The following is a 27456-nucleotide window of genomic DNA, read 5'->3' on the forward strand; positions in this document are numbered from 1 at the left end:
TGAGGGGAGGGGTTCCTATCCTTCGGGAGGTGTTACCGGAGGCCAAAGGCCGTTGGCGTGAGAAGCATGAGTGTTGCAATGCTCTAATGCAATGGATCTCGAAGAGTGCATCGTGCAGTGGTGTGCGAGTGCCGTATGCTATACTACAGTGAACGACGACGTACGAGTGTACTATGCTGAATGACAATCACTTGAGAACTCCACAACATAAGCAAAATAAGAAAATCTCGTCATACACTAGTGAACAATCCCCATATCAGAAAGAGACAAGAAGAATGAGGGAGTGACCAAGATGGCCAAAGTACATATCACTGGACCAATGTCTCCAGGTGACAAGTCGCCAGTCACAAGAACACACAGTCTATCCCCATAGTAGGCAGAGGTTCACACAAGTCTCTCCACACTCTCTCCTTCACACTCTCTCCTTGGCGAGCTCGTAGCTCCAGCCTCTATCTCTCCTCTCACTCTCCTTTTTCCTGCTCCAGTGCTGAATGCTGAATGCTCAATGTCCCCTCCCCTTCTCCACCTTCACCTTCATCCTCATCCTCCGCCTTGGAGTGTCCCTTCTTCGCTGAGAATCTCCCCCTTTCTTCCCATTGGTCATCCTCTTATCTCCTTAGCTGTTGAAGATAGCCGTTGCACCGTTGGCTCTCTTGATGGCTACGGCGACTTCCTGACCAAGTTATCATCTATCTCTGCCATGACCCTAGTAGTCTCCATGTGAAACTCATAGGGCATAACCGCTGATAGGACAAAATCTGTATCAAGTTTTTTAGCACTATATATAGCTGTGGCCAGGCACATAGTTGTACACATCCAGGATAGGTGTGGGCTTTTGGCATTTGTGGATTTTTCTTTCACAAGCATGATGGACTTATGTATATTTTTTTGAGATAATAAAGTATGTTTTGCAAGGACTTCATGGAAAATGATGAAATGCAATGTGGTTGTACCAAACTTCCAGAGCAAGGGTGTCCTGTGTGTGGTCAAGTGAAATGTTTTTGGGGTCATGTAAATCAAGTCATGAAGGGTTTTTTAATATTTTCCTGAGTCAATGTGGTCTTGCATGTTACGGGAATTTGATATGTTTTGGTGCCCATGTCAAGGGGCTTTTCATGTGTGTGTACGGGCTTGCATGCAAGCTTTAATGTGCATGCTAATGTGTGTGGAATTGTGTGACTAAAGGTCCAAAATGTGCATTTAATGTGATTTGGGGGAAATGTCTTGAGAGTGGTAAAATGTCACTGATGAGGTGGCAAATTAGGCTGAGGTGGCTGGACTGATTGGGAAGGCATCGTGCTCTTGCATGTGGCTACGTGATAGAAGAGGGAAGCTTCTGGTCGATGAGAATCATGGTACGTGGAGCTTGGGCTTGCAGAGAGAGAGAAGTGGCAGGAGAGAGCGAGATGGTACGGGCAGCGAAGAGCTTGTGCGGGCTGGCTAGAGGCCATTGCGATGGTGGGAGGCTCGTAGGGTGAAGAGGAGAGAGCAGCTGAAGGAGCGCAACTGTTAGCTGGTTGAAGGGCTACACTGTAGGAGGGGGGTTCCGTAGATGAAAGAGGGTGTGTGTGTGTGTGTAAGCGAAGGGCTGAGTGCCTATGAAGAAAACGGGCTGGTATGTGATGAGACGGGTGTAGGTTTCCGACTGCAGGAAGTTTGAGTATATGAGCTCTGAGAACAAGCGTAGCCTTGCATCGGATGGCGTTCGTTGATTGAAGGCTGGAAAGAACTGTACGGGCTGGTACGGAATCTGAAGCGTGGGCTTTGTACGGGCTGCAGTACGAGGTTGTACGGGGTGTACTTGTTGATTGGTATGGGCTGGTAGTATGGTGCCTTGATTGCAGGCTGAACAGGCACGTACGGATCATTAAAGATATCTTCTACGAGCTGTACGGAGGATGGTCGTCATTAAATGCAGACTGTACGGATTACTGTGTATGATTGGTACGGGGTGTAAGTACCTGCTGTCGTACGTACGATTATACGGCTGCTGGTACGGTGAATGTACTTGCAGGTTTACAGATGATTGTTCCCGCCAGTTCTTCTTATGAACAGCATGTGGGCTTGGGGGTCTTGCTGGCCAATGAGCAGTGGGCTGTGGGTTCATGGTATTCTGAGGCTGACTGTTTTCTGAGTTTTTTTTTGGGGGGAAGTTCAGTCTGTTTCGGGCTGTGTAGTCTTTCCCCTTTGAAATGTAGTCTTTCCCCTCTTTCAAAGAGTCTGTGTGTGTTCTAGTCAGGTTGTGTGGGAGATTGACTTGTTATTTGTGTGCTCTGGATATCTGCTCTGGAATCTGGTTCATAAGCTCATCATCTACGAGCCCATGTTGCAGCTGATCCCTGTGAAGTCTCGACTATCTTATGTGGTGAAGTGCATATTTCCGGGTTGTCTTTCTTTTTTTTCTTATCACCGCCTCCACAGATCGTAAACTAGCTGAAATGGTGAGTACCCAGTGCTTGCCTTATATGCTATCCTATAGGCAAAAAGAGCGGTTGGTAGTAGAATATCCCAATCCGCCAAGGAATTAAGAAACAAACGAGTCAAGATATGACACATGGTCTGATTAGAGCTCAGCCAAGCCATTTTCTCGAGGGTAGTATGAACTAGATGCTTTATGAATGATTTGGAGTTGGGTGATGAGGTCAACAATGTCATCATTGAGAAAATGGGTGCCTTTGTCACTCATCAATTCCACAGGACATCCAAACCTAGAGATGATCTAATCATAAGGGATGAGGCTACGACTTGGAACTATGCACGTCTTCACGGCCTTAGCCTCAACCCCACTTGGTGCCATAGTCTGTAGCAACCAGGGCGTACTTGTTTCCTTGTTGAGTGGTAGGAGAAGTGGGTCCAACAAAATCCAATCCCCATCTATAGAAGGGTGGTACAGTGCTGAATGGCTTAGGGGGAAGGTACTCTCGTCGGGTAGGCTTCAGGTCCGGCTCTTTGACATGAGTCGTAGTGACATACATGAGCATAGTAGTCTTGGAACAACTTTGGCCACCACAACCCCGCGCGCATTATCCTTCTAGTAGTGGCCTATGGCACCATATGGCCACCCACCATGTCCGAATGACCCTCTTCAAGGATGGCTTGTGTTTCATGAGGGAGCACGCTCCACCTCAAGATGTGGTCTTTCCCCAACTTGTATAACTGCCCCACAATCATTTTGAAGGGAGCAACCTGAACAATTTGTCTCTGCTTTTGTGCTGGGGTTAGCCCTTTAGGGAACTCACCCTTGGACAACAAATGTACAATATTTGCATACCATGGTCGAAAGTAATCGACAACAAACAAGCTGTCATCTCTTAGCACTGTGACACCCAAGAGGCCCGCATCCGGCAAGTCATCCTCAACCCCGGGTGGCTGCTTCACCCAAAGAGATCCATTACAAATGATCTGCAGGTTGATGCAACTGGCCTTCTTTCACTACAATGTCAAAGTCAAATTTTTTTAAAATAAGTATCCACCTACTCAGTCTACCCCCAAGCATTGGTTTGTTCAACAAATATTTGAGAGCCTGATGATTAGTAATGATAATAAAATTACTGCCCAAGAGATAGTGTCGGTACTTTGTCATGGCATAAACCATGCCCAGGCCCTCGCGTTCATTGGTGCCATAGTTTCTTTCTGCTCCATTGAGTTGTCTGCTCGCGAAGTACATAGGCATGTCCAAATTGTACTTTCATCCGGTTGGGCCAATATCGCACCAATGGCCAGCCCACTTGCATCTACATGCACGTGGAATATGACATCCCATTAGGGTTGCCGTAATATGGGCGCCTTCACTAGATGGTCCTTGAGATTGTCTAACGCTGGTTGTTGAGGTGTGGACCAAACGAAGGACTATTCCTGGCGAAGGAGTTTTGTCAACGTCACCCACATGTCCCAAAAAGGACGTGACTTCTTGGGGCGTGCGAGGAATAGGCAAGGTGAGTATCACCTCCACCTTCGCTCGGTCCATGGTCATTTCCTCAGCCGACACAATGTGGCAAAGGAGAACTCCTCGCAAGGTGAGGAAGAAGTATTTGTCGAGATTTAAGCACAACCTGGCTTCTCCGCACTTGTCAAAAACCCACCTCAACTTTTGATGTGATTAGTTTATACAGTAGGTTCGAGGTGAGACTCGAGAGGCATTCTTATCATTGAAAGCCGAGAAGTCATCCAAGAATACCTCAAGAAACTTCCTGATATTCTTCTGAAAAAGTTTGGTGACAAGGCGTTGGAATGTTGCCGGTGCATTGCACAGACCAAAGGGCATCATCCGGTAAGCATACGTCTCCCACTAGGTGACAAAGGTGGTCTTCAGTTGATCTTGCTCTCTGGGGGTTGTACCCACTGTATCCGTCCATGAAGGAGTATAGAGCATGACCAGCTACTACTGTTTCCAGCACCCTCAGTGAAGGGAAGAGGAAACCTATCTCGGCGTGTGGCAACATTCAAACTTCTATAGTCGACACAAACACGGAGTTTGCCAGTCTCTCTTTTGGGCACAACTACAACTCCATTGACCCAATAAGAGTAGTCATAGGGTAGACCAACCCCGATTGCTCCATCTTTTGAATATCAGCTTGGACAGCCTTGCCATAGTTAGGATTAGTGCGATATGCTCCTTTGATCACCGGGTTTGCAAAAAGTCAGACAATGGAGCAAGAAAATAATCATGCTCCCAGACCCAACTGGCTACCTTGAGAAATCGCGGTTGGTCCTCTGTTCCAATGGTGAGGTACCTCCAGTCCCGGGCATGGTCAACCTGAGGTATGCTTGTTGATGTGGAGTTGTTTGGTTCCTCTGCTCCCACTGCCTAGTGTTTTAGTGTTTCATCCAAAGGAAATCCCCTGCTACTTCTTCCATCCAAGACCTTGGAAAGGATGGTTGGGTGTCCTCTTGAACTGGTTGAGATGTGGAGGCAGCACTTGGAGCCAGCTTCTTTTTGCCTCTTTGTGCTTGCTTGAGCATTCCTCTATACGGTAATCCTTCCACCTCATATGTAGTTCCGGAAACCTCTTGTGTCAGTGGAAGGCCAGCTTCTGACAGGTACATGTCGAGTAGGGCAAGGTTTGCGACATCTTCTTCTCCATGTGTGTTGTGGGCTTGCCCATTGCTCCCGCAGTTCAAGACTCCAATGTGAATGTGTACGGTTTCTCCAAGTTCTCCAATCTCCTGGTCCCTCCTAGGTTCCTCCAAGTGAATGTGTACGGTTCCTCCAAGTTGTCCAGTCTCCTAGTCCCTCCTAGGTTCATTAGTCAATTATCCTTCCAGGAGTCATCTTTGGCACTACCCGCCTTCGGGTAACATTAGTCAACATGTGGTCATTCCCTTCTTCGGTATCACAGGGATCCCATGGCTTGGCGGCCTCTGTAGATCCACCAGTGTCTCTTGTAGTGCTCCGCCAGATCATCATTTACCTGTGTAGTACTATTAGTCTCATCAGATTCCTCTTCCTTTGTTGTTGCCGCATGGTCCTCGTTTTGGTATGAGGTATCCATGTCTTGTGTCTCGAATGCCAAGTTATGGTATTGTCCATGAGTCACCAACACCACCTCGTCTGGTACTTGTAGTCACCATCTGCTGATACATGTTGGGATTATTACAAAGACCAAAAGGCATCCGTTCATATACTAGATCAACCAAACCAAGTGCAGATGCTTCTTGGCTTACCTCTTGCACCAACCACGATGGGCTTCAGGATCCTCTTGTGGGAATAACTCCACCATATCGACTGCTAAGGATCCCAGGGCTCCCATCCAATCCAAGATGACAGCTTCTTCCTCGTCTGGTCCATCATGTTCCAACAAGTACATCAGGCTCTCACCATCATCTCGAGCTACCGTTGCATAGGTTTCATCTTGAAAGGGTGAGTCCTCAACGTAGGCCAACTCTTCTTTCCGACTAGGCCAATTCCCAAGTGCCCATCGTTGCTCTTGTACCCTTGCCGCCGCCTCAAAATCCTCTTCCTCAAGTTCCACAGGTCGGTGACGAGCCCTTCTAGTAACCATATCTATTTCTAGGGATGTGGATTCCAAGGGCAACCGAACTTCATCAGTTGACCAATCTTGAATGGCCCTTGCTGACTGCAACCATGGTCTACCGAGAAGGAGAGGATACGTTTGCTCACCCTCGGTCATATCAAGTACAATAAAATTGGACAGGAATGTAACTCCCCCAATCTTCACATGAACACCTTTGACCGCTCCCATAGGCTTCACTTTGCGTTGATCAGCCATGCGCAGTCGAAAAGGAACACCACTTGTCAACTTTCAACCCAGTTGTTGGAGTGTACCTTTCGGCATGATGTTCGCGGCTGCCCCACCACTCTAAGAAGACATCTTTCAGCTCCGCCCTGTTGGTTTCCACCGTGAGCTTGGGACTTTGTTCACGCATGAGGGCAGCATAGGCTAAGCAGTGGTCTGGCGTCAGCCCGTCGTGAACCGGTACTGTCTTTGGTGTGGGCCCTCCGCCTTGAACTGATCCCTTTTGTCGACCCCCTGGCATCCGATTCAGGAATGTAATAGTCTGATGCTTGATATGTGGAGACGATTAACCAAATCTGTCGTAGGGTGATGTTGGGCCTAAAATCCTTCCATCAAAGAATAAGGCTAGGCAGTAGCAGTAGCCTGTTGTATCCTCATCCGCCGAGCTTCTAGCTGAGGGTCGAAGCTCACGTGAGGAAGAGAATGTAACTCTAAATTCTAAATCATTGTCTCTTGTGGTGTCTCTTCCATTACCCGCTTCCCCTTTTCCTGGGTACTACTAGGCCTGGGAGAAAGTGGATGGTGGGCCTGCGTGTGCCTCCTCCTCACGTTTCTGTCCTAGAGTTGTCACTTCCATTGCAAACCTCACTTTTCGGACTTGCGGGAAGGAAACTGAGGTGTGCTGCCTTTATCTTCAGAGCTGGATTGAAGATTTTTGGTGACGCTCTTAACCACCTCCTGGTACCTTAAAGGCATAGATTAATCTCCTAAAGGTGAAGCACTTTTAGAGGGTCCCCAAATGGTTGTGTACACACATCTTAGTAGTGGCTGTACTCGCCACATCTGTAGCACATGATGGGTCTTCGAAAGTTGGTACCTCTTCTTGCACCTCCATGTCCGCCTCGGAAACCACCCCATTAACCCCGTTGATAAGGGGATCCATATCCACCTTTTGACATAGGTGGTTGATACTATGCATAGTAGGGGGGAGGATAGAAGTATGGAGCCCCAAATCTTATTGGGAGCAGGGGCTTGGAGAAAAGGAGGATTAGGAAGTAATGGAGGTGGAAGGGTAGGAGGAGCAAGTGGTCCAGATCATAGTCACAAGAAACGATTTGTCCGTTTCATTGTTTCGAGGTTTCGACAGGTTTTGTTTCGTTTCGTTTCGAATCTTCGGACGAAACGGATAGGTTTCGAAGTGATACTTGATAAATACAAGGATAGGGGCAGATAAGACATGTTATATTCAAGTTTAGAGTGAACAAAGAGAAATACAAGTGTCAAGTGACAAGTCCTTAGTCAAGACACCCAGTGTCTAGCCTCTAGGTAATCCAAAACACAAACACATTTAGAATTCAAGTCTCCTTTCTCAAGTTTCAAATTTAGACCAATTAATATTTATGGAGGCAAACTTAAAAGCATATTGACATTGGACATTGGATTCTAGCATCTAGACTCTAGAGATATGAACATCATTGATTCATTGAAATTTGAATCTAGATATATGAGTCATTACTTTTCAAAATGTCAAGTAAATATAAGTTCCCAAAATAGACATATGAAATAATAAGTTCCCAAAGTAACGAGTTGTAAGCTCAAACTTCAAAGTTCCAAAAATGAGTAGCATGAGTGATAACAAATCATAATTTGAAACTACTCAGTGCTCACTACTCTCTCTACCAAGTTCACTATCACTATCTGCATCTTCATCTGTGGATTCTGTGCCATCGGAACTCTCTTCCTCCTCTACCCTTGCTACCATCTCCTCAAAGGAATCACTACTATGACCACTAGTAGCAAGGGTACGACCACGATCTCGTCGGCGTCTATAACAGCGTGGTGAAGATGAAGTGCCAATGCTTGCAATCAAGGGTGGTGCACTAGTAGATGCTTGTGCAATAACCCTTGATTGCGAACGTGTGACGCGTCGAAAGCGTGCCTCATCCTCTCGAAGGAAATCATATGCTATATCCTCATCGCTGCGCCTTTGGATGAATGATATATCAATATTCTCCCCTCGAGCCAAGCCTTGCTCAAGCTTTCTTAGAACTTCAGGATCAACCTCTTTCACCTTCCAATGTAACACTTCAGCCCCTTCAGCCCCACTGGTACTTTCTTTGTCTTTGAACCGCTCCAAGAGACGAAGGTTGGCATTTACATAGACCAACCTATCAAGCTGTGATGTGCTCAATCTGTAACATGATACATCACATAAAACGTAAATATTTTGAACTAAAACAAGATTGAAAATGCATCTAGAATCTAGATTCTAATTAGTCATGATTCGTAAAATTGGAGAAGACTCAAGACTCAAGAAATGCATCCAACCATTCATAACTTATAAGTTGGATTACCTATTTCTTTTCTTAGTATGGATGTCCGCACATATGCTCCATATGCGCTCAGCTGATCCACTAGTACAATCCTGTGATAAAACTCGAAGAGCTAATCTTTGCAAAGTGGGAGTAAGTCGCCGATTTATCTCCCACCATGATACAACAATTTCCTTTGCTCTAGACTCATAGCCACATCTCGCCTGAATTGGCTACGGTCATGAACATAGAGGACAGACTCTCTTTCAATCCTATAAGATGAGTCATGGACATTGCTTTAGTGTTAGATAGGAATTAGGATAATGATTCATGAAGTAGACTTTAAAGGCATGCATGCTAGAGTCAAAAGAGGTTGCAAGTAAAAGCTAATTGATCGTACAATATACTAGAGTCTAGAATCAAGAATCAAGATACTTAGAAGTTAGTACTCACATTCCTTGCTCTTCAGAGGGGATAACTGTATCCACATAGGATGTCCATCCATTCATAAGAACAATATCGGACCAATGACTTTCCTGCTTGTACAATGGATGCATCATGTAGGAAACAATATGGATTGGTTTATGAAACCAGTTCCATCTTTTTGTCCATATGGCACGAAGATCATCCACCCTGTAAATTGCAATATATTAAATTTCAATACTATGTATAAATTAACATTCTCTAAATTCTATGTAGCAGGCTGCAGCTCATGAGTCATGATAGAATCACTAAAGAGTTTGCATACCTATGACTTGAGAGAGATCTACAATTGAGCATACTCTCTTTAAGCTTTTGCATGTAGTGATAAAGATGACTCATTGTACTTCCCTCATGGTCAAATAATCTTAAAATAAAGTACAAAGGTGCAATGGCAGCCTTTATGGCTGCAGCTTCTTCCCAAAACATACTGTCCAAGATGTATGAAGTGATTGTACATGCCTCCGCTTTGCGGCTTCCTCTCCAAGCTTCCCACTCTTCACTACAAACGAGACGCCTAAGCGCATCTTTCGTTTGTGTCATCCTACAAGTTTAGGACAAGTTAAGAATCAAGATTTGAATACATAAGTATTAAGAATTGAAAATTGAAATTAACTCTCAATTGGCTAGCTAAAAAACGATGTTGACTTACCTTTGAAGAACAAGAAAGAGAGAGCCAAATCTTATCTTAGATGGCTTCACAAGATCATACTTGCATACTGCTCTGAAAAGAGCTAATGCAATGCTCTTTCTTGTTATGAACTTGATGATTTGGCTTGCTTTATTAAGAGTAGATTGCACCCAATCCAACTTGGCAATGTCCTCCACCATCAAGTCCATCGAGTGAGAAGCACATGGAGTCCAAACAATGCTTTTATAATCTCTCTCAACCAATTCTCCCATCTTGGCACAATTGGAGCCATTGTCAGTAATAATTTGGACCACATTTTGTGGCCCAACCTCCTCAATGGCATTTTTAATGTGTCCATAAATCCATTCCCCAGTGATACTCAAGCCAGGGGTGGAGGCATCAACTACACGAAGTAATGTAGTGCCAGCACAAGATGAGACCAAGATATTTATCATGTGGCGCCGCCGCTGGCCACATATGGCAAGTCACAAGAATCAAGATCCATAAGTAAATCATACATTTGTTGTTAATACTAAAATCAGCCACCACAAATCTTACCAAAGACTCAAGAGTCAAGAGTGAAGGGTTGTACTTATAACTTACAGTGTCACTCCATCCATCTAACACGATGCTACAACCATATCGCTCCCAACAAGCTCTCAAACCCACAAGCTCCTCTTGAATCTGCCTCACTTGGTTTGTCAAGTGGGTAGTTCTCAAGGACTCAGAATTTGCTGGTTGTAGACCTGTAGCTCCTGCTGCGGCTGCTGCCACAAGTGCACGATGGAACTTTTGGTATGCTGGACATCGAGCTATGTTGAAAGCAAGGTTGCATTGATAGAAGAAACGATGCTCAGCTATTTGAGCCTCTTGCTTCAACTTTGGAGCAAAGCTAGCATCAAGGGTGATTTGGCGCCTTGGCAGGTCTCTTCCCCTCTTTCTTGTTGTTGCAGCCTTGAGATGAATATGGGAGGATGTTGGGATCCTCTCATGACCCACAGCAACACTAACAAAGCTTGATGAATGTGGAGAAGCCACAACATGCGAGGGAGCTTCATCTGCATTGACATTGGGTAAAGACTCACCAATGTTAGAAGACTCCGGGGTGATATGAACTTGGGAAGAAGCCCCAGTATTACTTTGAGAAGACACTTGAACTGAGGTTCTTGTTGAAGTAGAGGCCCCTCTTTTCAGTGCTTCACTTTCCTTGGCTTCTTGCACCTTCCCATCAATTATCTTCGAAGGCAAAGGTAGAAGGAGCAATGACCGGACCTCTTCAAACTTTGATGGCAATCCACCATGGGCCAAAAAAATACCTTCTGGAACATGAGTGCAGCCATGTGTTCCTTGTGCTCTCTCCCAAATGTAATGTGCCTTCACCCGGTTTGATGCTCCTCGCGAATTGTTTCCCCACAATACTTGCAAACCTCACATTTTGTGCCAGAAGTACCATATTTGCTAATGAGAACTGAATCTTGCCAAACATCACGCTGAGTGGGAGACTTGCGAGGAGGCATGATGGAGAAGGCCTTGAAATTTGGGAAGAAACAGAGAATTGGGGCAAAATTCAAATTGGGCTGTTGCTCCTTGATCCAGGTGCTGCTCCTTGAGCAGAACCAAGAAACAGCAGCAACAAAGGGGATGGTGGGCAGGACTGTCGATGGCAGCAAGCTGCAGGCCCTAGGCGTGGACGGTCACCGGTGGGAGTTGAATCTTGATTCTCGATTGCAGCCTGCAGGTCGTTGATGGCGTCAGAGCGTGGGAGTCGATTGCAGGCCTTGTGTTAGTGGTGGCTAGCAGCAGCTAGCTTGAGCCTTGCAAGCAGCCTGCAGGTCAACGGAGCAGCGGCAGTGCTAGGCTGCTGGTCAACGGAGCAGCGTCACCAGCGGCCAGCCACAAGCTCACGTGAGCGCTCAGCGTAGGAAGCATAGGGAGCAGAAGCGGGCTGCGGGACTAGCAACGAAATCAGGCGGGAGGATCGCAATCGATTCGTGAAGGGCAGAAACGAAAAAACGGGCAAAAACGCCTTTTGAGATTTGGGCGAAACATGCGCTTCGTTGGGAGCGTTTCGTATTGTTTCGAAACCTTTCGTGACGAAACGTTTCGTCCTGTTTCGACAGGACGAAACGCGTTTTCATGTGACTATGGTCCAGATGCATGCACAAGGGCAGGAGGTAGGATACCGGTGTCGAAGTGGTCGATGCAGCTTTGTTGACCGTAGCCACCAGGGGTTCCCCAATAGGATGCTTTGGTAGAAGCTTCCTCAACCCTTAAGATACCTACACTCAGAGGCATCATGTCCATGAATTTCACAAAATGTGCAAAAGGAGGTCGAAGTGTGTACCTTACGCTTTGAGGGACATTCCTAGTAACCATGGCCGGAACACTTGCACTAAGTGCACTAGAGACCACTTGTTATCTGAGCTTCATTGTCTATCCATCCTTGTTCTATCTTTCAAGCCTTCTTTGATTTCCTCTAACTCTTTCTTGACTTGCTGTCATGCCGGTGAGCCCTCTTCTCTTGGAAGCTGGGTGGTCGAAGTGTGTGATGAGTCAAAACTTAACTGAGACCGTTCCATCTTCACTGCTTCCCTCAGGAAGTCTTGTAGTGAGGTCTGCTCAGGGAGTTTATCAACCAGCCTTATAGCAATGGTGGAAGGTAACACTTTCAAAAGCCACCCCTTCATGACAACATCGTTGGGTGGCACAGACATCTTCGGGGCCAGGACCCTCATCCTTGTGTACATCTTTGAGATGCTTTTGCCAAGCTTCATGGTATCAGTGGGTAACTCCTGGACAATCATATGTTCGAACTTTTTCAACTTGAAACTGCGTAAGAATTTCTCCCTTAGGTCTGTCTAAGTCTAGAAATGGTCAGAGGGAAACCGACTATTCCATACATCAGCGGCATCCTCCAACGACAAGGGAAAGATGTTGGAATATGAAGCCAAAGTGAGTCAAAATGAGTGTTCTAGGTGTCTAGGGGGTGTTTTATAGTCTAGTGAGTCCTAGACATGCCACGTGTCATATTGGGAGCTATCCCATATACACTATGGCTTTCTAGAGTCTAGTGTCACACTATATAGTGTTGTACTTGTCTTGAGTCTTCTTACATCAGTCAACATCAAGCTCTTTGGTATCATGTGAGTACTTGTCCATTGCTTTCATTTTCTTTCCATTTCATTTCCATTATACTTGTTATCTTTCCTTTCCATTCCTAGTATTAGCTTGCTTCTCTCCCTACCACTATGATCTTTCATGTGGTATCAGAGCCATGTTTGTAGCCCTGCTCTCTCTTTCCCTTTCCCTTTCCCTTTCCCTTTCCCTTCCTAGAGGTTGAGGTGAGGGAGGCCAATGAAGCTACTCTACCTCATCCTCCTTGGAAGGCTGCCCTCTTCTCTCCTTCCTTGAGCTCTCTTCTCCTCATACCTTGAATGAAAAAGCTCTTTCTCTCATTGGTTTGGGGTTGGGTGATGACGTTATTCATCATTTTGATTTTGACTCCACTGCTCACGACTTATGGGCTAAGTTTGAAGAATTGTTCGGCAACAAAATCATCAATTCAAAGGTATTCCTCAGACAGGAATTCTTCAAGCTACAAATGAAGCATAAAGACTCTCTTCTTGCTCACTTGAATCATATGGAATCCTTTGTCACTCAGCGTGCTAGTCTGAAGGCCCCTGTAGGGGAAGATGATCAAGTTGTTGTGCTCCTCTTGAGCATTAAGGAAAATTCTAAGTACCGGGAGATCATACCAGCATTGCGTGTGACACAAATGGGTTATCATGATATGGTTGCTATGCACATTGATCATGAAAGACGGTATGCAGACACTCCGGACTCCACTGTACTGTACTCCAAGGGCAAAGGCAAAGGCAAATTCAAGCCTTTCAAATGCAATCACTATGGGAAGCTTGGTCACACCGAGGATCGCTGCTTCCAGAAGCTTGCCAAGCAATAACACAAGGATCATGTCAACTTGGTTGGGGCTGCAACAAGCGAAGACGAAGAAGAAGATGATGCTTCGACACCGACTCATGCTCTTACTGACGACATCAAAGATCTCTCTCTCTATTCTGAGGTCTATGTACTTGATGATTGGGACTTTTGTTTCTAATCTATTGGGTACTCTGCCCTGGGTACTTCCCCAAAAATGCTTGTAATAATGAGTCTTGTGTCCTCAGTCAATAAAGGTTCTCAGCCTTGGATAGTCCTCCTCAAATGATGTGTTATTTCCTTTATGAGTGTGTGGCTTCCTACCTAGTCCTATTATGAAGCCAAGGGGGGATGTATTGTGGAGCCTTTCTATTGGCTTTGATGGGTCTCTCTATCAAGCATGGCCGAGTTCCAAGATGTTGGTGCATTTCCCAAGACCGATTTGTTGGGTCAAGTAGCCATGCTTCATTTGAGCCTCTGAGCTACTTGGGGTGCACAGAGCAGTAGACTCCATCATTGTCATGTTCTGTTCTTGGTTCCATTCCAGTAGTCTCTCACCTTGCCTTCATGGGGGGGTGTTGGAATATGAAGCCAAAGTGAGTCAAAATGAGTGTTCTAGGTGTCTAGGGGGTGTTTTATAGTCTAGTGAGTCCTAGACATGCCACGTGTCATATTGGGAGCTATCCCATATACACTATGGCTTTCTAGAGTCTAGTGTCACACTATATAGTGTTGTACTTGTCTTGAGTCTTCTTACATCAGTCAACATCAAGCTCTTTGGTATATGAGTACTTGTCCATTGCTTTCATTTTCTTTCCATTTCATTTCCATTATGCTTGTTATCTTTCCTTTCCATTCCTAGTCTTAGCTTGCTTCTCTCCCTACCACTATGATCTTTCAAAAGATGTGAAGGAAGGCATGCTTGTTCTCCCACACCTTTAGCTCTACATGCCGTGAGAAATTTTCTCACATGAGCTTCCGCATCCTCATGGAGATGGCCTTTGAACTTTGGAGTCTTCGCATGGACTTTGTTGAGTAACTCAAGAAGTCTGGCCTTTTCTGGAGGACTGAGAACTGCCATCCCTACCCCAGAGGTGGAAGCCGGTGCAAGAGTCGAAGGGCCTCCCAATGGAGCAGTAATGAATGTGGGTGCTATGGAGGATGAGACAACACCTCCTACAAAGGACCACAATGGGGACGTCAATACTGATGTAGCCATAGAGGAAGTGTACACAGATGGTACTGCATATGCCAAGGGCCTCGGTGTTACAGAGGGAAAAAGTGAGAACACAGATGTGGGGGTTAAAGAGGATGGGAGAGCAGTTGGGAGAGAGAGGGAGGGAGTTGAAGTCATGTTGGATGAGTAGGCAGTAGGGAAAGAAGGAGAGAGTGGAAAAGGCAGCATTGTTGTAGATGGAAAGAGAGGTGAAACATTCACGGTAGGTAAGGGCATGGCCATTGTAAAAGTATCCACAAGTGGGATGGATGTGGAAGTAAGACCTGCCAGAAACCCGGAGCTATGCATAACAGATGAGATAGCAGCTTGACCAATAGATGCTGAGGTCGAAACAGAAGAAGTCACCACTCTCGTAGAAGTGGTTGTTGATGAAGACATCGTTGCAAGAGGAGAAGAGGGGCCGTCTTGACCTAGATGAGCTCCTGAGAAGCCCTCGTCCTTCGTACTTTCCTCTTTCACCCGCTCTCCGCTTTGTACTTCTTCTCTGGGTCCTGATCTGCTGACCACCAGGGTCCCAGTCAATGAGAGTTTCGATGAAGTTGCTTGCTCGGGCTACTACTCCAATGGGTTCACTTTGTCCTCACCCTAAGGACTTCACGAACCTGCGTCGCACGTAAAGCTTCTTGTATTGGGTTTGGTTTGTTGGAATTCATTTCTCCACTCTCGTTGAGTACCTCCTAGTTCTCTCAGTAGCTCCTTCAAAGGTATCACAACTACTCGGCATAAGACCTCTCTCTCTAAAACCTAAAATACCACTCCACTCGTGCTACTCAACACCAGCAGTGTCCCATCATGATCACCATAAACTGTCTAAGAGGGGGGGTTCCTACCACTTTTGGAAGTGTTACTGGAGGCCTAGGGCCCCTAATGCGAGGAGCAAGTAGGGATGTGCCAATGGTGTCACCGATGGTACGTGGTGCGAGTGCTGGACGATGGTGTCAACGATGGAACGGGCCAGGACAATGGTGCGAGCAATACGGTGCAAGTGCAATGCAAGCAAAGCGAAACGAGATCACAAGCGCCATCCATTATACCAAGTGAAGGGGGATGAAGAGGGGAACACATGAGGTGAAGGGGAGCTAGAGTTGCAAACAGAGGTGGAGGGAAGCATAGTATTGAGAGCCGGTGATATAATTAGCCCATGTGCACCTCCCTATGGTCCACTGCACTATTCCATGTGCGCCGCTTAGCCATCTGACTACTGGTCGGTGTGGACTTATCTTTTCCATGTGCAGCCCCTTTGCACCACCATTTACATAGTTATGACATGATCATTTAGGTGGACTTGTGAGATCTTCCTATCGTACACAAGTGACCATGGCTATCTCAAGTTGACATAGTTGTCACCATGGTTGTCACCTTGTCAGCTCGCTGACATAGTTGTCACTTGGTCGACATGGCGACATAGTTGAGTTGTCACCATGGTTGTCACCTTGTCAGCTCGCTGACATAGTTGTCACTTGGTCGACATGGCAACATAGTTGTCACATGGTTGTCACCATGTTACCTGGCCAACATACTTGCACATGGTTGGAATGGCTTGAACTTGAATATCTGCAACAGATAGCTTTGCAACTTATGCGACACGTAGGAGGTTGATTATGAGGAGCACTTCGTCTTTAGACGGACTTCCTACACAAGGCCTAGTAATATGGATATCGACTACTCTTAGTGCATAAACGAGAGCAGAAGGCTTTGATGGATCCCAAGTAGAGGACGATCAGTGATTTCTTCCACTGGGGTTGATAGGGACTAACGGTCATGTGGGGAGATGACGCAGTCAAGACCTAGACAATATGACATGATAGACCTGCCAGTGTGTTGACACACACATCAAGACCGGAGGTATCTCCTCACTACTCTTGACTTGGGGGGACAAAGTCTAGTCCTTGGCCAAGCAACCTATTGACCCTCTGCCACTCGAGCGAATGAAAAACCTCGTCAGCCTTAAGGTTCCTCATGGTCTCGGCTGAAGAAGGCCCCCAAGCCCCACTTTGTAAGGGTTGCATGGTTATGCGTCCCAGATGCCATGAGCATCACGGTTGGGTGGTGAGCATACCTGTGCCTCTCTTTGTGGTTCTATGATCGGTGGTTTGTGCTTGTGTGCAGGCCCGGATTTTCAAGAGTGATCGTGATCGTGTCAGTTGGTATTAGAGCCTCTCCTGGATGACAAATTTTTGAAGGTAATTGCGAATTCTATTTGGATCTTCCGGGTAAGTGCAGATTTCGTTTTTTGCATTGGGTGGCTTGAAATCCAACTGTTTCGTCAGCTGGTAGGGAAGTTGTGATTTCCATGTGAGGGAGGATGAGTTTGGTTGGATTAGTGCCTGATTGGGAGGTAGAATAGCAATTCGATGGAGAGAGAGATGCGAGTAGAAGAAGGGCATGTGAATTTAGTTGGGAGCATTTGGAAGACGATTTCTCCTGGTAGGAGATGCATTGATAGGGAGAAGAGCATCAGGGTGAGGATTTCTTTTAGGAAATCCCAGAGATGCGTGGGCATGCTTGCACCTACCCTAAGAGATGAGGGAAATCTCCGTCAGTTGATGGAGAAGGCAAAAAAAGCAACTTTGCTTTTCTGCCAAGAAAACCCTAAAAGCAAGCCACTACTTCGCATTGCATTGACTACATTCGAAGATATGGTGTCTCTTTTGCTTGAAAAGGATCGCCGCAACAAAGAACCTCCATCGTATTCAGCGGATACTACACATGCACTTGCCTCCACCAGCAAATGGAGACCTAGGCCATTGACTCCACCAGCACGAGGAAAGACATTTAAGCCATTCAAGTGCACTTACTGCAACAAGCTCGGTCATACGGAGGACAGGTGTTACCAGAAGGTTGCTCAACAACAATCGAAGAATCATGCCAGTTGGGTGGCATCCACCACTAGTGATGATGCAGACGAAGATGACCCGCCAACACAGGATCATGCTCTTACACAGTCTGTCTCCCACATCTAGAGGATGATGGAGATCATGATTTTGCTTTCTAAAGCATAATATATTTGGGTACTCTTCCCTGAGGGTGTTTCCCAAAAATGAATGCAATAAATCATGTGGGTTGAGTCGATAAAGGTCCTCTGCCTTGGATAGTCCTCCTAAAATGATGTATTTCTTTTATATTTTTGGTGTGTAGTCTTTGGAGCCAGGTGGGGATGTACAGTGGGAGCCATGTGTTTTTGGCTTTGATAGGTCTATTTGTTGGTGCATTGGTCTCCTAGACCTGTGAATTGATCATGCATCCATGCATGATGAGCCTCTGAGCCATGCTAGATGAGATTTCTATGTTATGCTCACTAGCCTCTGAGCCATGCCTCTGAGCCATGCTCACTTGCCTCTGAGATTGTGTGGGAGCCATGTCTAGTTCTAGACCGGCATGTATAGTTTTGATGACCATCATTGTCATGTTCTGTTCTTGGTTCCATTCCAGTAGTCCCTCACCTTTCCTCCATGGGGGGGTGTTAGGAAATGGATTCAATTTGAGTGACTTTTAGTGTGTTCTAGAGTAGTACTATACTACTTTATATCCTAGAGTGCCATGTGTCACTATGGGACTTATCCCATATACATTTGACACTTAGAGTGTGTGTGCCTATCCTATAAAGGCATTGTACTTTCATTGTCATTTTCATCAAGCCTCATGCCTTTCTTGATCATGTAAGTACTTTGCTTAGTTGTATATTTCTTTCTCGCATTATTTCATTTCCATTATGCTTTCCTAGTCTTGATTTTCCTTTCCATTCCATTCCATGTCTTGCATCTTCAACTTCGCCATATTTTCTACATTTTGTTGCTGCTCACTGGCCGTACAAGTCGCGGTTGATTGCCTGTATAGTTTGCTGCTGATTGGCCATATGCTTCACTGTTTGGCTGGGGTCTTGGCGTTCGTCAGATCCTAGGCTGGTTCGTCTGCAGAGAGCGGGACTTGGCGCAGTTATTCCAGTGTGCTTTCCAAGGATTTGACCAGCCTGGTGATTGTTCAGCAGTTCGCCTTCACTTTGTATGCCAGAACAGCTCTCCTTGTTCCGAATTTCTGCCAGGTCTTGCAGTTCACAGCCTTTTTTCCTTTTGGGTATTCCTTTATTGGTTTCTCTCATGGCTGATACAAGCAACCTCCCTAAGGCAGATCAGAACGTAACTAATTCTAATCAACCCTCCTCTATGTCTGAACGGGATATGGGAGGGGACAACTATGATGTTTATGAGGATCTGGTTACAAAAAGATGACTTCAACCAATTCCTCACATGATTGGATGAAAAGTTTGCACTCCTAAATTCGAACCATGACCAGTTATTCTAGCAAATTGTTGCCATGCAGTCCCAGCTTCAAACCTTGACCCACATGGATGCAATGGCTTCTGTTCTCGGGCCGAATATTACCCCAGCACAATTCTGAGGGGAACAAAAGGATCGGAAGAAAGAGGTTGTGGATACTTGGCTGCATAAATGGCAGGTCCACTTCAATTTTTACCCCTACCCTTAGGACAAGCGCATACAGTTAATAGTTGGATACACTTTGGTGGAAGGAATTGAGGCACCTGAGAAGAGTTCGAAGAAGCCTTTAGAACTGAGTTTCTAGAAAAGGAAGATGATTGTGACCTAAGGCCTTGGATATGACCAAACAGAGCCTAACTTTCGAGACCTATTTCCAGAAATTCCGTGACCTTCAGACCCGCACTACAACGATGGATACTGTGACCCTTTTGGGTTTCTTTGTGGCCGGCTTGCCCGATTCATACAGGTTGCAGGTTAAGAACAATAAGAGCTCAACCCTGAAGGAGGCCATACATTTCGCACGCATTTATGATGATACGATGGCCTCGACCAAGAAGTTGACTACACTCGAGACCTAGGGGAAGAACAAGAGAAAGTTCTTCAATGCAGCTACTAGCACCGGAGAAGTGAGATCTTCTGATCATCCTTCTTAGAAGCAGCAGAAATCCGCTAAGGGCAGTAAGGAGTGTTTCCTCCGTTTGCTTCGGCTTCGGAAGGAAGGGCGATGCTTCACTTGCAAGGAGCGAGGGCATACCCACGCTGATTGCTCGAAGAGGCCCGGAGCTTCACAGGGACCTACACTGAAGATCAAAGGACCACCTCCAAAGTCAAAGATAGCCACCTAGACTACTTTGACAGGTATTTGTGTCAATGTCCTCACATGCCCTCATTCTTGTGATTGTTCTTTTAATAATTGATTGTTTGGCCCCCATGGTCTCTATCGGGCTTTTGGTGAGATCCAAGGGACACGGATTCACATTCTTTTTGACCCAGGTAGTTCTCATGACTTGTTAACCACAAACTTGTGCAAAAGCTACAGCTGATTACGACGCCTAGTGATCACACCTAGCTTTCAGTTGGGAAGCAGTATTACAAGGTGGATCAACTTCCTGTCTGGATTCAAGCCTTTGAGGATATTTTGGAGTGCTATGTTATGCTCTTGGATCATGTGGACTTGTTGTTGGGCATTGAATGGTTTAAAATCCATCATGTCCAATTTGATTGGGATGCTCATACCCTTTCTCTTTTGTACGGGGACACTTGACTTTTAATACAGTGTGATGATTTTTTTTTTTTGGCCGAAAAAACAGTGCTAATTATATTACTTCGAGAACAAGATACAAGAGGTCAGCTTATAGCTGACGGGCTGCGTTCACAAATCGGACGCAGCCCTAAAAGGTAGCAAAATAAACCATCCTCTCACGGAGGGATAAGACGAGTATGAATGAACAGCCATCGGGGTGGTGAGTAATGCCACCGAAGGCCCTGCGTAGTCTGCGCGAAGAAGAGGCCCTGTGTGTCCCAAGCCCGGAGGAAGCGTCTCCGCTTCTCCTGACCGGCCCGGGAGTCTCCCTGAATCTGGTCCCACTGGCCTCTGAGAGTATGAATAATCTCACTCCAAATCTCTGCCATGATCTGGGCAGTCGATAAGGAGGTGCCACCTAGGATCTGCGCGCAGCGCGAGGTCCAGATGTGCCACCCTGTGATGCTGCTAATAATCTCCCAGACTGGCTGCCTCTCCCGGACTCCTGTATCAGCCTCTGCTAGGTGCTGTGGGATACCCTCGAGCGGTCCCCACGTCCCCTGTGTAATAAGGAAAGTGGGGTCCTGCTGGCATGCCTCGAATAAGTGATGAAGACCAGGTGCGGTGCTGCACCAACAGAGCGCGCCCCAAGTGATCAATCCTAGCTCTGGTGCTGCGCGAGTAAGAATCCCAAAAGTCCACCTCCACACTTCCTGGGCGCGAGTGCAGCTCCACAGGCAGTGTTTTGGTGTCTCCTCATCCGCATGGCAAATTTGGCAGCAACCGTCCTGGCCTATCTGCCTCAACCAGCTCCCCACTGGAAGACCTTTGTGGGCAAGAAGCCACAGGAAGTATGAGATCTTCCGCGGCCGCCAGCTCTCCCACAAGGCCTTCCAGAATGCCTGCAAAAAGAACCTGGAAATACCATGTGCGTACCAGCTGGGTCGCTGGGTGGGGGGGCGGCTCTGCATCCTCCCGAGAACTCGCCTGCCCAGAGTCGTACTGTAGGCGAAGAAGGAGGTCGGCCCCTGTCCTGTCACAATCTCTGGCCACCACCACTCTCCTGGGTCCCACTCAAGCTCTGACAAGGCCCGCCCCTCCCAGAGCCAAAGACGCCAAAGCTGCACCTGGTCCTGCTCGATGCTAGGGTTGGTACGCCAGACCTTCCCCAAGAGGCCTACGACCCGAACCCTCTGCCACGGGAGTAGGGGGTCGATGAGCGCACCCTCTCTCCTGAGTCGTCCATCCCCAGAAACCGCGAAGAAGGAGATAGAGGAGTCATCCATACGTCCTGCGATCACCAGTGGAATGCCACGGGGGGTGAACTGTCCCAGCCAGCGGGTGTCACCAGGCATGAGGATCTGATTCTCAGGTGGAACCAACCAAGCAGCTGGGATCGCACCGTCGATCTCCGTGCGTCTCGCCTGGGCTCCACGTGCACCTCCTGTTGCGTCTGCAAGATCAGTCATCTCCAGATGTCTGTACGTATCCCTCCAAACACGAAGGGATCGGGCTGGCCCCCTCATCCAGCCGTCCCACCTGATATGTGATCTCTCCCCCAACTGAAGGCCCTCGGCATCTCTGACCTGACCATTCCAGATAAGCGGCTGGCGATCGATCTCCTCCTGACAGCTGGGAGGGGACTGAATGAGACTGAGGCGGAGCCGCCTCCAAACCATGAGGAGGCTACGAACGAGTGGGGAGCGGGGCTGAGTGAGCGGGGCGGAGGTGAAGATCCATCTGAGGGACGGTAGCCACTCTCCACCTCGGCGCGGGACACAAGAGCCAACTCCCTGCTGAAGTAACATCTTCCACGTCTGTCCCCCTGGGGTCAAACCGCGAATGATAAGCTTGCCTAACAAGGCCTGACTGTGAAGCTCTGGATCAATGACCCCCAGGCCACCCTCAGCCTGCGGAAGAATGACTGTCTGCCAAGCAACCCTGGCTCTGGTATCTCTATGCCCATCCTCCCCAGACCAAAGGAAGTTCCGAACCAACCTCCTGAGCTGTGCCACGCTGGATCTCGAGAAGCACCAACAGGAAGCCACATACCAAGCCGTGGCTAGGACCTGGTTAACTACCAAGGCACGACCTGCAAGGGAGAGCTTAGCAGTGCTCCAGAAAGCCAGCTTCCGTCGGATGGAGTCTAGCACCGGGAGAAACTGCTGAGCTGGCGTGATGTCTAGGCCAACCTGGAAGCCAAGGTATCTAGCTGTCTGTCCACGTGGAATCCATCTGAAACCCAGAAATCGCCCCCACTGAGAACACGCCCCCGGGTCTGTGAGAAAACCAACTGATTTGTTCCAGTTGATTTTCGCACCAGCGGCCGAGCAGAAAACCTCCAGGGCCATCCGCACCCTCTCTAGCATCCTCTCATCGTCCTGGACATAAAGGGCTGTATCATCTGCGTACTCCGAGTCCAAAAGCTCCGTGTCCTCCCGAAGTGGAAGGCGAACACCCCTGAGCCCTGTGGACCTCGCCCGAAGGTAGTAAGTCATGGCCTCGGCGAAGAAGAGAAACAGGTAAGGAGCCAGGGGGCAGCCCTGACGTACTGATCTCTCCAAGCTAAAGCGCTCACCCATCCTGCCTCCAATGATGACTCTGCTAGACGCTGTCCTGTACAAAGCTGAGATACCCTGAATCCAACCTGCCGGGAAACCTAGCCGCTCCAGAGTCCCCTCCAAAAAGGACCAGTCCACGCGATCGTAGGCCTTCTCGAAGTCGAGAAGTAAAATGGCAAGGTGTGATCCGCTGTACTGAGCCCACTCCGCCGCCTCTGAAAAGGTGAAGACATTATCTAGGATACTGCGATCCTGGACAAAGCCTGTCTGAGTGTCATGGACGAGGTCTGGGAGTAGAGGCCGAACTCTGGCACTGATCATCTTGGCGAGGATTTTGTAGGCAGTGGTAAGGAGAGTGATCGGACGCCACTGGCGGATCTCCTGTCTATCTCCTCCCTTCGGGATGAGGCAAATCAGTCCTGAGGAAAGGCTCTCTGGCATCTGACCGCTGCTGAAAATCCCCTGCAGAGCTGCAAGGAGGGGCTGATGGATCTGGTCCCAGAAGGAGGTGAAAAATGCTCGGGATAGCCCATCCTCACCTAGGCATTTCTGTCCGTCGATAGCCATCAAGGCCTCCAACATCTCATCCGAGGTGAACGGCGCCAACAACGTCGCCTGCATGCTAGGCTGGACCAGGGGTGGAATGTGCCTCCACACCTCCTCACGGGCACGACTAGCACGAGGGGCAAGCGGCTCCTGCTGGAAGAGGGTCCGGTAGAAGTCAGTGGCCAACCCCAGGACCTCCCCCGGATCCGTAACGATGTGACCATCCGCTGTCCTGAGACTCCGAAGCTGATCACCTGCAGCTCTCTGGCCATGCGTCCTGAAGAACTCCCTGCACATCCGGTCACCCTTCCGGGCCCAGAAGGAGAGAGAGGCGTGATAGGAAAACTCGGAGCGACGCTGGAGGGTCTCCTCCAGGAGGGCTCTGGCTCGAAGGGCCTGGATCCGAAGCTCCTCTGAGCCCGGGGAAGCCTGCTGGAGTCGCTGAATGGAGGCGAGGTCCCTCCGAAGAGCTCTCTCTCTGCCCCACCAATCCTGTCGAACCTGTAGGGCTGCGAGCTGGCAGATCTGGCTGGACTCCTGCAGAGCCTGCGCGACCGAGTCTACCAGATCCACGCCCTCCCCCCAGTCTCTGTCCCAAAGACTGCAAATGCTGCTGCGCACGTCCACCCTCGAGAAGATGGAGTCGGGAATCCTGCATGATCGGGGGGGGAGAGTCTGGGCTGCCGAATCTAATGATAGGAGCACAGGCGCATGGTCGGAGAGTGTCGTCCCTGGAACTATACCCGCCTGGCCGCCTCTACTGATGGCCCAATCACTGACATAAAATCTATCAAGCCTCTCCAGGAGTCTGCCTCCTTCCCTGCGGAAGCCCCAAGAGAAGTCCAGGCTCCCGTGCCAACGCCGGAAGGACGGGTCTCTCCAACTGTCCCTCCCTCCTGTCGCGAAGATGAAAGAGTCCCAAGCTGACTGCTCTGCCTGAGCCATACCTGTGAACTCCGAATCTCTGCCCTGCTGGTCCTCCAAGGTCTCCAGGTTGTTGAAGTCTCCTCCAACAATCCAGGAATCCATGTCTGGAAGAATCCCTGTAAGTGTCCTCCAGAAGGTGGCTCTGCATCGGAGGTCTGTGGGAGCATAAATGTTGAGGATTCCTATTTTGGATCCCTCCAAATTCAGGCCTACCCAAAGGGCTCGGCCTGGGATCAACGTGTCGTGACCGAAAACTTCCTGGGCTAACTGCTCGCACACGGAGGTACAGACACCCCCACTCCTCCCCTGTGCGCCGATCGAAGGCTCCCAATAAGTGTAGGAACGTCCAGGGAGAACCTTCCCGCAGCTACGGGAATGAGCCGCAGAAAGCTTGTGCTCCTGGAGCAAAAGTACATCCAATCGACCAATCACTGCAGGCTGAAGTTCCTGTCGCAAAATGAGCTTCCTGGGACCACGGGTGCCCGAAGAGTGAAACCCGTTCACATTCCAGGATACGAGGTGTAGGCTCATGGAGAGGGACGGGGGGCTGCGAACAACTGTCTGCTCGCGGTCGAAGTCGAAGAAGAATCAGACATATCGGAATGGAGGCGCTGCCGCTTATGAGAAGGTTTGGAGGGGGAGACGGGGTCGTCCTGCCCGTTCTTCAACACCTTCAGCAATGGCGAGAGGCCTCTGGTGCCATGGGCAAATGCTTTCTCGAGCCAGCTCGAGATCTCTGAAGTGGTCATCCCGTAGAAGGTTCGGAGTTTCTGTTGGGACCAAGCTCTGACATCCTGGGGGAGAGGCCATGACAGGGGGGGTCTGAGAATCACAATCAGTCGGAAGCGTTTGGCGGCGCAATGCCACCGCAGGCGCACATCGCCCTCGGACCACTGAGTCTCGAGAAGCTGCCCACCGGACAGGCCTATCCAGGAGCAAACCTGGGCGTGTGTCTGCTCTCTGAGAGCCTCCCAAACCGAGTCGTCTGTCCAGGTCTCGGTGCCATCGCTGAGGAACGTGAAGGCGAAGCTAGGGCCATCCCTGGGAGCCAAGGCAGCAATCTTCCCATCCGCCCCTTCGCGGAGCAGGAAGATACTAATGTCGAGACAAGCCGGGAAGGTCCCAAGGTCGGCCACATCCAGGTAGTCCCAGGGGCCAGATCTGTAAAAGTCTCGAGGAAGCTCTCTCTCCTGGAGCTGAGACCTTGCTGAGTCTGCCACTGAGGGGCTAGCGGGAAGGGAAGCCTGCTCCACTGGTGGTATAGACTCCGGGTGTCCTGCCAGCGGGGGGGGAGGGGGAGGAGGCTGCGGGATAGGCGACTCGGACTCCACGGAGGCGACTGGCGGAGAAGGTGGAGGAGGTGGAGCGGGGGCTGCACTCGGCTGGAAAGCCGACGGTGCAGCTAACTCTGTAGGAGAGACGAGGGGGACGGGGGGGGGGGGATGGGGATGCATCTGGAACTGGGGCTGAGGGGGAGGAGGAGGAGACTGAGGAAGAGGAGGCGGGGGCTGAAGCTGCGGGTCGGGCGAAGGGGGGGAAAACTGGGGAGAAGGCGGGGGAGCGGGAGAGAGGGGGATCTGAGGCTGTGGAGGGCGGGCTGCCGTCGAAGAAGAAGCTCTCCCAGGTCCCTGGGGCGTCTGCCTGTCAGGTCTCTGGAGTGCTGCTGCAGGAAGGGTAACCTCTGCCTCCTTGCCTTTATCCGAAATCTTCTTGTTCTTTCCTCTTTTCCTTCGAACCTCGGTCCAACCGCCCACTACCTCTGGACCAGACTCCGACTGCCTCGGCTCCTCCTGACGTGGCTGTCCGGGGGGGGGGTGGGGGCGGAGGGGGCGGGGGCGGGGGGGGTCGAGACGAGCTGGCGAAGCGTGGACAAGCAGCCACCAAGTGCCCAAAGCCGTGGCACCGCAGGCACTGACCTGGCTGTCCGGTGACTATCATGCTCTGGGTGATGCTGCCGGCACCTGTCACAATCTCGATCACTGCAGGGAGAGTCGCAGGATCCGCCACAGCCACACGGACTCAGGGAGCTCCTGCCGTGGTCACCGCGTCGGCAAAGGTGTCGTGCATAACCCAGCCAAAATGGGAACCCAAGTCCCTGACAATCGGCCGCAACTCAGTAGCAAGCCCTGGAAAAACTAGTGTCATTGGGTGGCGAGGTATACGGAACCGAACATCGAAATCCGCTTCGCTGAATCCACGGTACCACGGGACTATCATGATAATCTTCCCATCCACCGATGTGGGGGAACCGGCAATCAGGTTGCTCGCAGCTTTCTCATTGGAGAGTTTGAGCCAGAAGATGCCCCTTCCCATAAGGGCCACCTCCTCAATATGGCCATCCTCTAGCAGGAGAGTGGACTGGAGCCAGTCCCTGATGGTAGACCTGGAGGGGGAGTGTCCAATGACTCTACCGTAAACAGAGGTACGAGCAAAGTCAATGGCAACCTCCTGAACACGAGATGATTGTTGCTCTGTCAGGATAACGCGGTAGGCATCTGGAGAGGGAGGGTCCGATTGGGCCTCCGGATCCGGGCAGGGGGCCGCCATACCGCCAAGACTAACTGCAAGCTTCCGATGAGGAAAAAACAGGCTGCCACCCAAGAAGGGGGACGAAGCGGGAGGTGGAGCCTGGGGGTGAGGCGGGCGAGGCGAAGTGAGGGGGCGGGGGGGGTCGGAACGGAGGGCGGGGTGAAGGCTGCGGGGTGCGGGGAATACGGAAGGGCGAGGGGGGCAGGGTTGGAGTGGCGGGGGCGGAGAGGTGAAGCGGGGGGCGGGGAGAGCGGAATGGAGGCGGGGGGGCGGGTGAAGCGAGGGGGGTCGGCGGAGCGGCGAGAGGGGGGGGGGTGAGGTGAAGCGAGGGGGGGGGTTGGGTGAAGCGAGGTGAGGCGGAGGGGCGGGGTGGAAGAGAGCGGAGGGGGGGGGTGAGGGCGGCTGAGACGAGGGAGAGGGGGGGGGAGTGGAGGCGGGGGGGGGGGCGGCGATGGTGAGGTGAGATGGAGCGGAGGGGCGGGGCGAGAGAGCAGCGAGGGGGCGGGTTGGAGCGGGGCGGATGGCGAGGGAGCAGCGAGGGGGCGGGTTGGAGCGGAGGCGAGGCGAGGGCGAGGGCGGG

At 49.5% G+C, this 27456-nt stretch overlaps 2 protein-coding genes across 2 annotated transcripts in view; one reads left to right on the top strand and one right to left on the bottom strand.

The window, feature by feature from the left end:
- LOC147890342 (defensin-like protein) overlaps nucleotides 1–27456 on the top strand; it is a 123354-nt gene that overhangs the window by 59319 nt on the left and 36579 nt on the right. The gene's annotated exons all lie outside the window — the stretch shown is intronic.
- On the bottom strand, nucleotides 7798–9317 carry LOC147890343 (uncharacterized). Its single transcript, XM_087391082.1, has 3 exons — nucleotides 9258–9317; nucleotides 8963–9142; nucleotides 7798–8389 (listed from the first exon to the last, which is right to left on the bottom strand). The coding sequence occupies exons 1-3, from the start codon at nucleotides 9308–9310 to the stop codon at nucleotides 7855–7857; spliced, it is 768 nt and encodes a 255-aa protein (XP_087247208.1). The 5' UTR covers nucleotides 9311–9317; the 3' UTR covers nucleotides 7798–7854.

The sequence above is a fragment of the Dipteris shenzhenensis genome, chromosome 19, assembly GCF_047967505.1.
Source record: "Dipteris shenzhenensis isolate YYH24624 ecotype China chromosome 19, Dip_SZ_1.0, whole genome shotgun sequence".
Lineage (NCBI taxonomy): Eukaryota > Viridiplantae > Streptophyta > Polypodiopsida > Gleicheniales > Dipteridaceae > Dipteris > Dipteris shenzhenensis.

Bases quoted from the DNA above. Each gene is read 5' to 3' on its own strand.
- LOC147890343 (XM_087391082.1), bottom strand. From the start codon at position 9,310: ATGCAAAAGCTTAAAGAGAGTATGCTCAATTGTAGATCTCTCTCAAGT. The intron at 9,143-9,257 runs GTATGCAAACTC...TGCAATTTACAG, and splicing joins AGATCTCTCTCAAGTCATAG to GGTGGATGATCTTCGTGCCA. The intron at 8,390-8,962 runs GTGAGTACTAAC...ATCATGTTACAG, and splicing joins CCCTCTGAAGAGCAAGGAAT to ATTGAGCACATCACAGCTTG.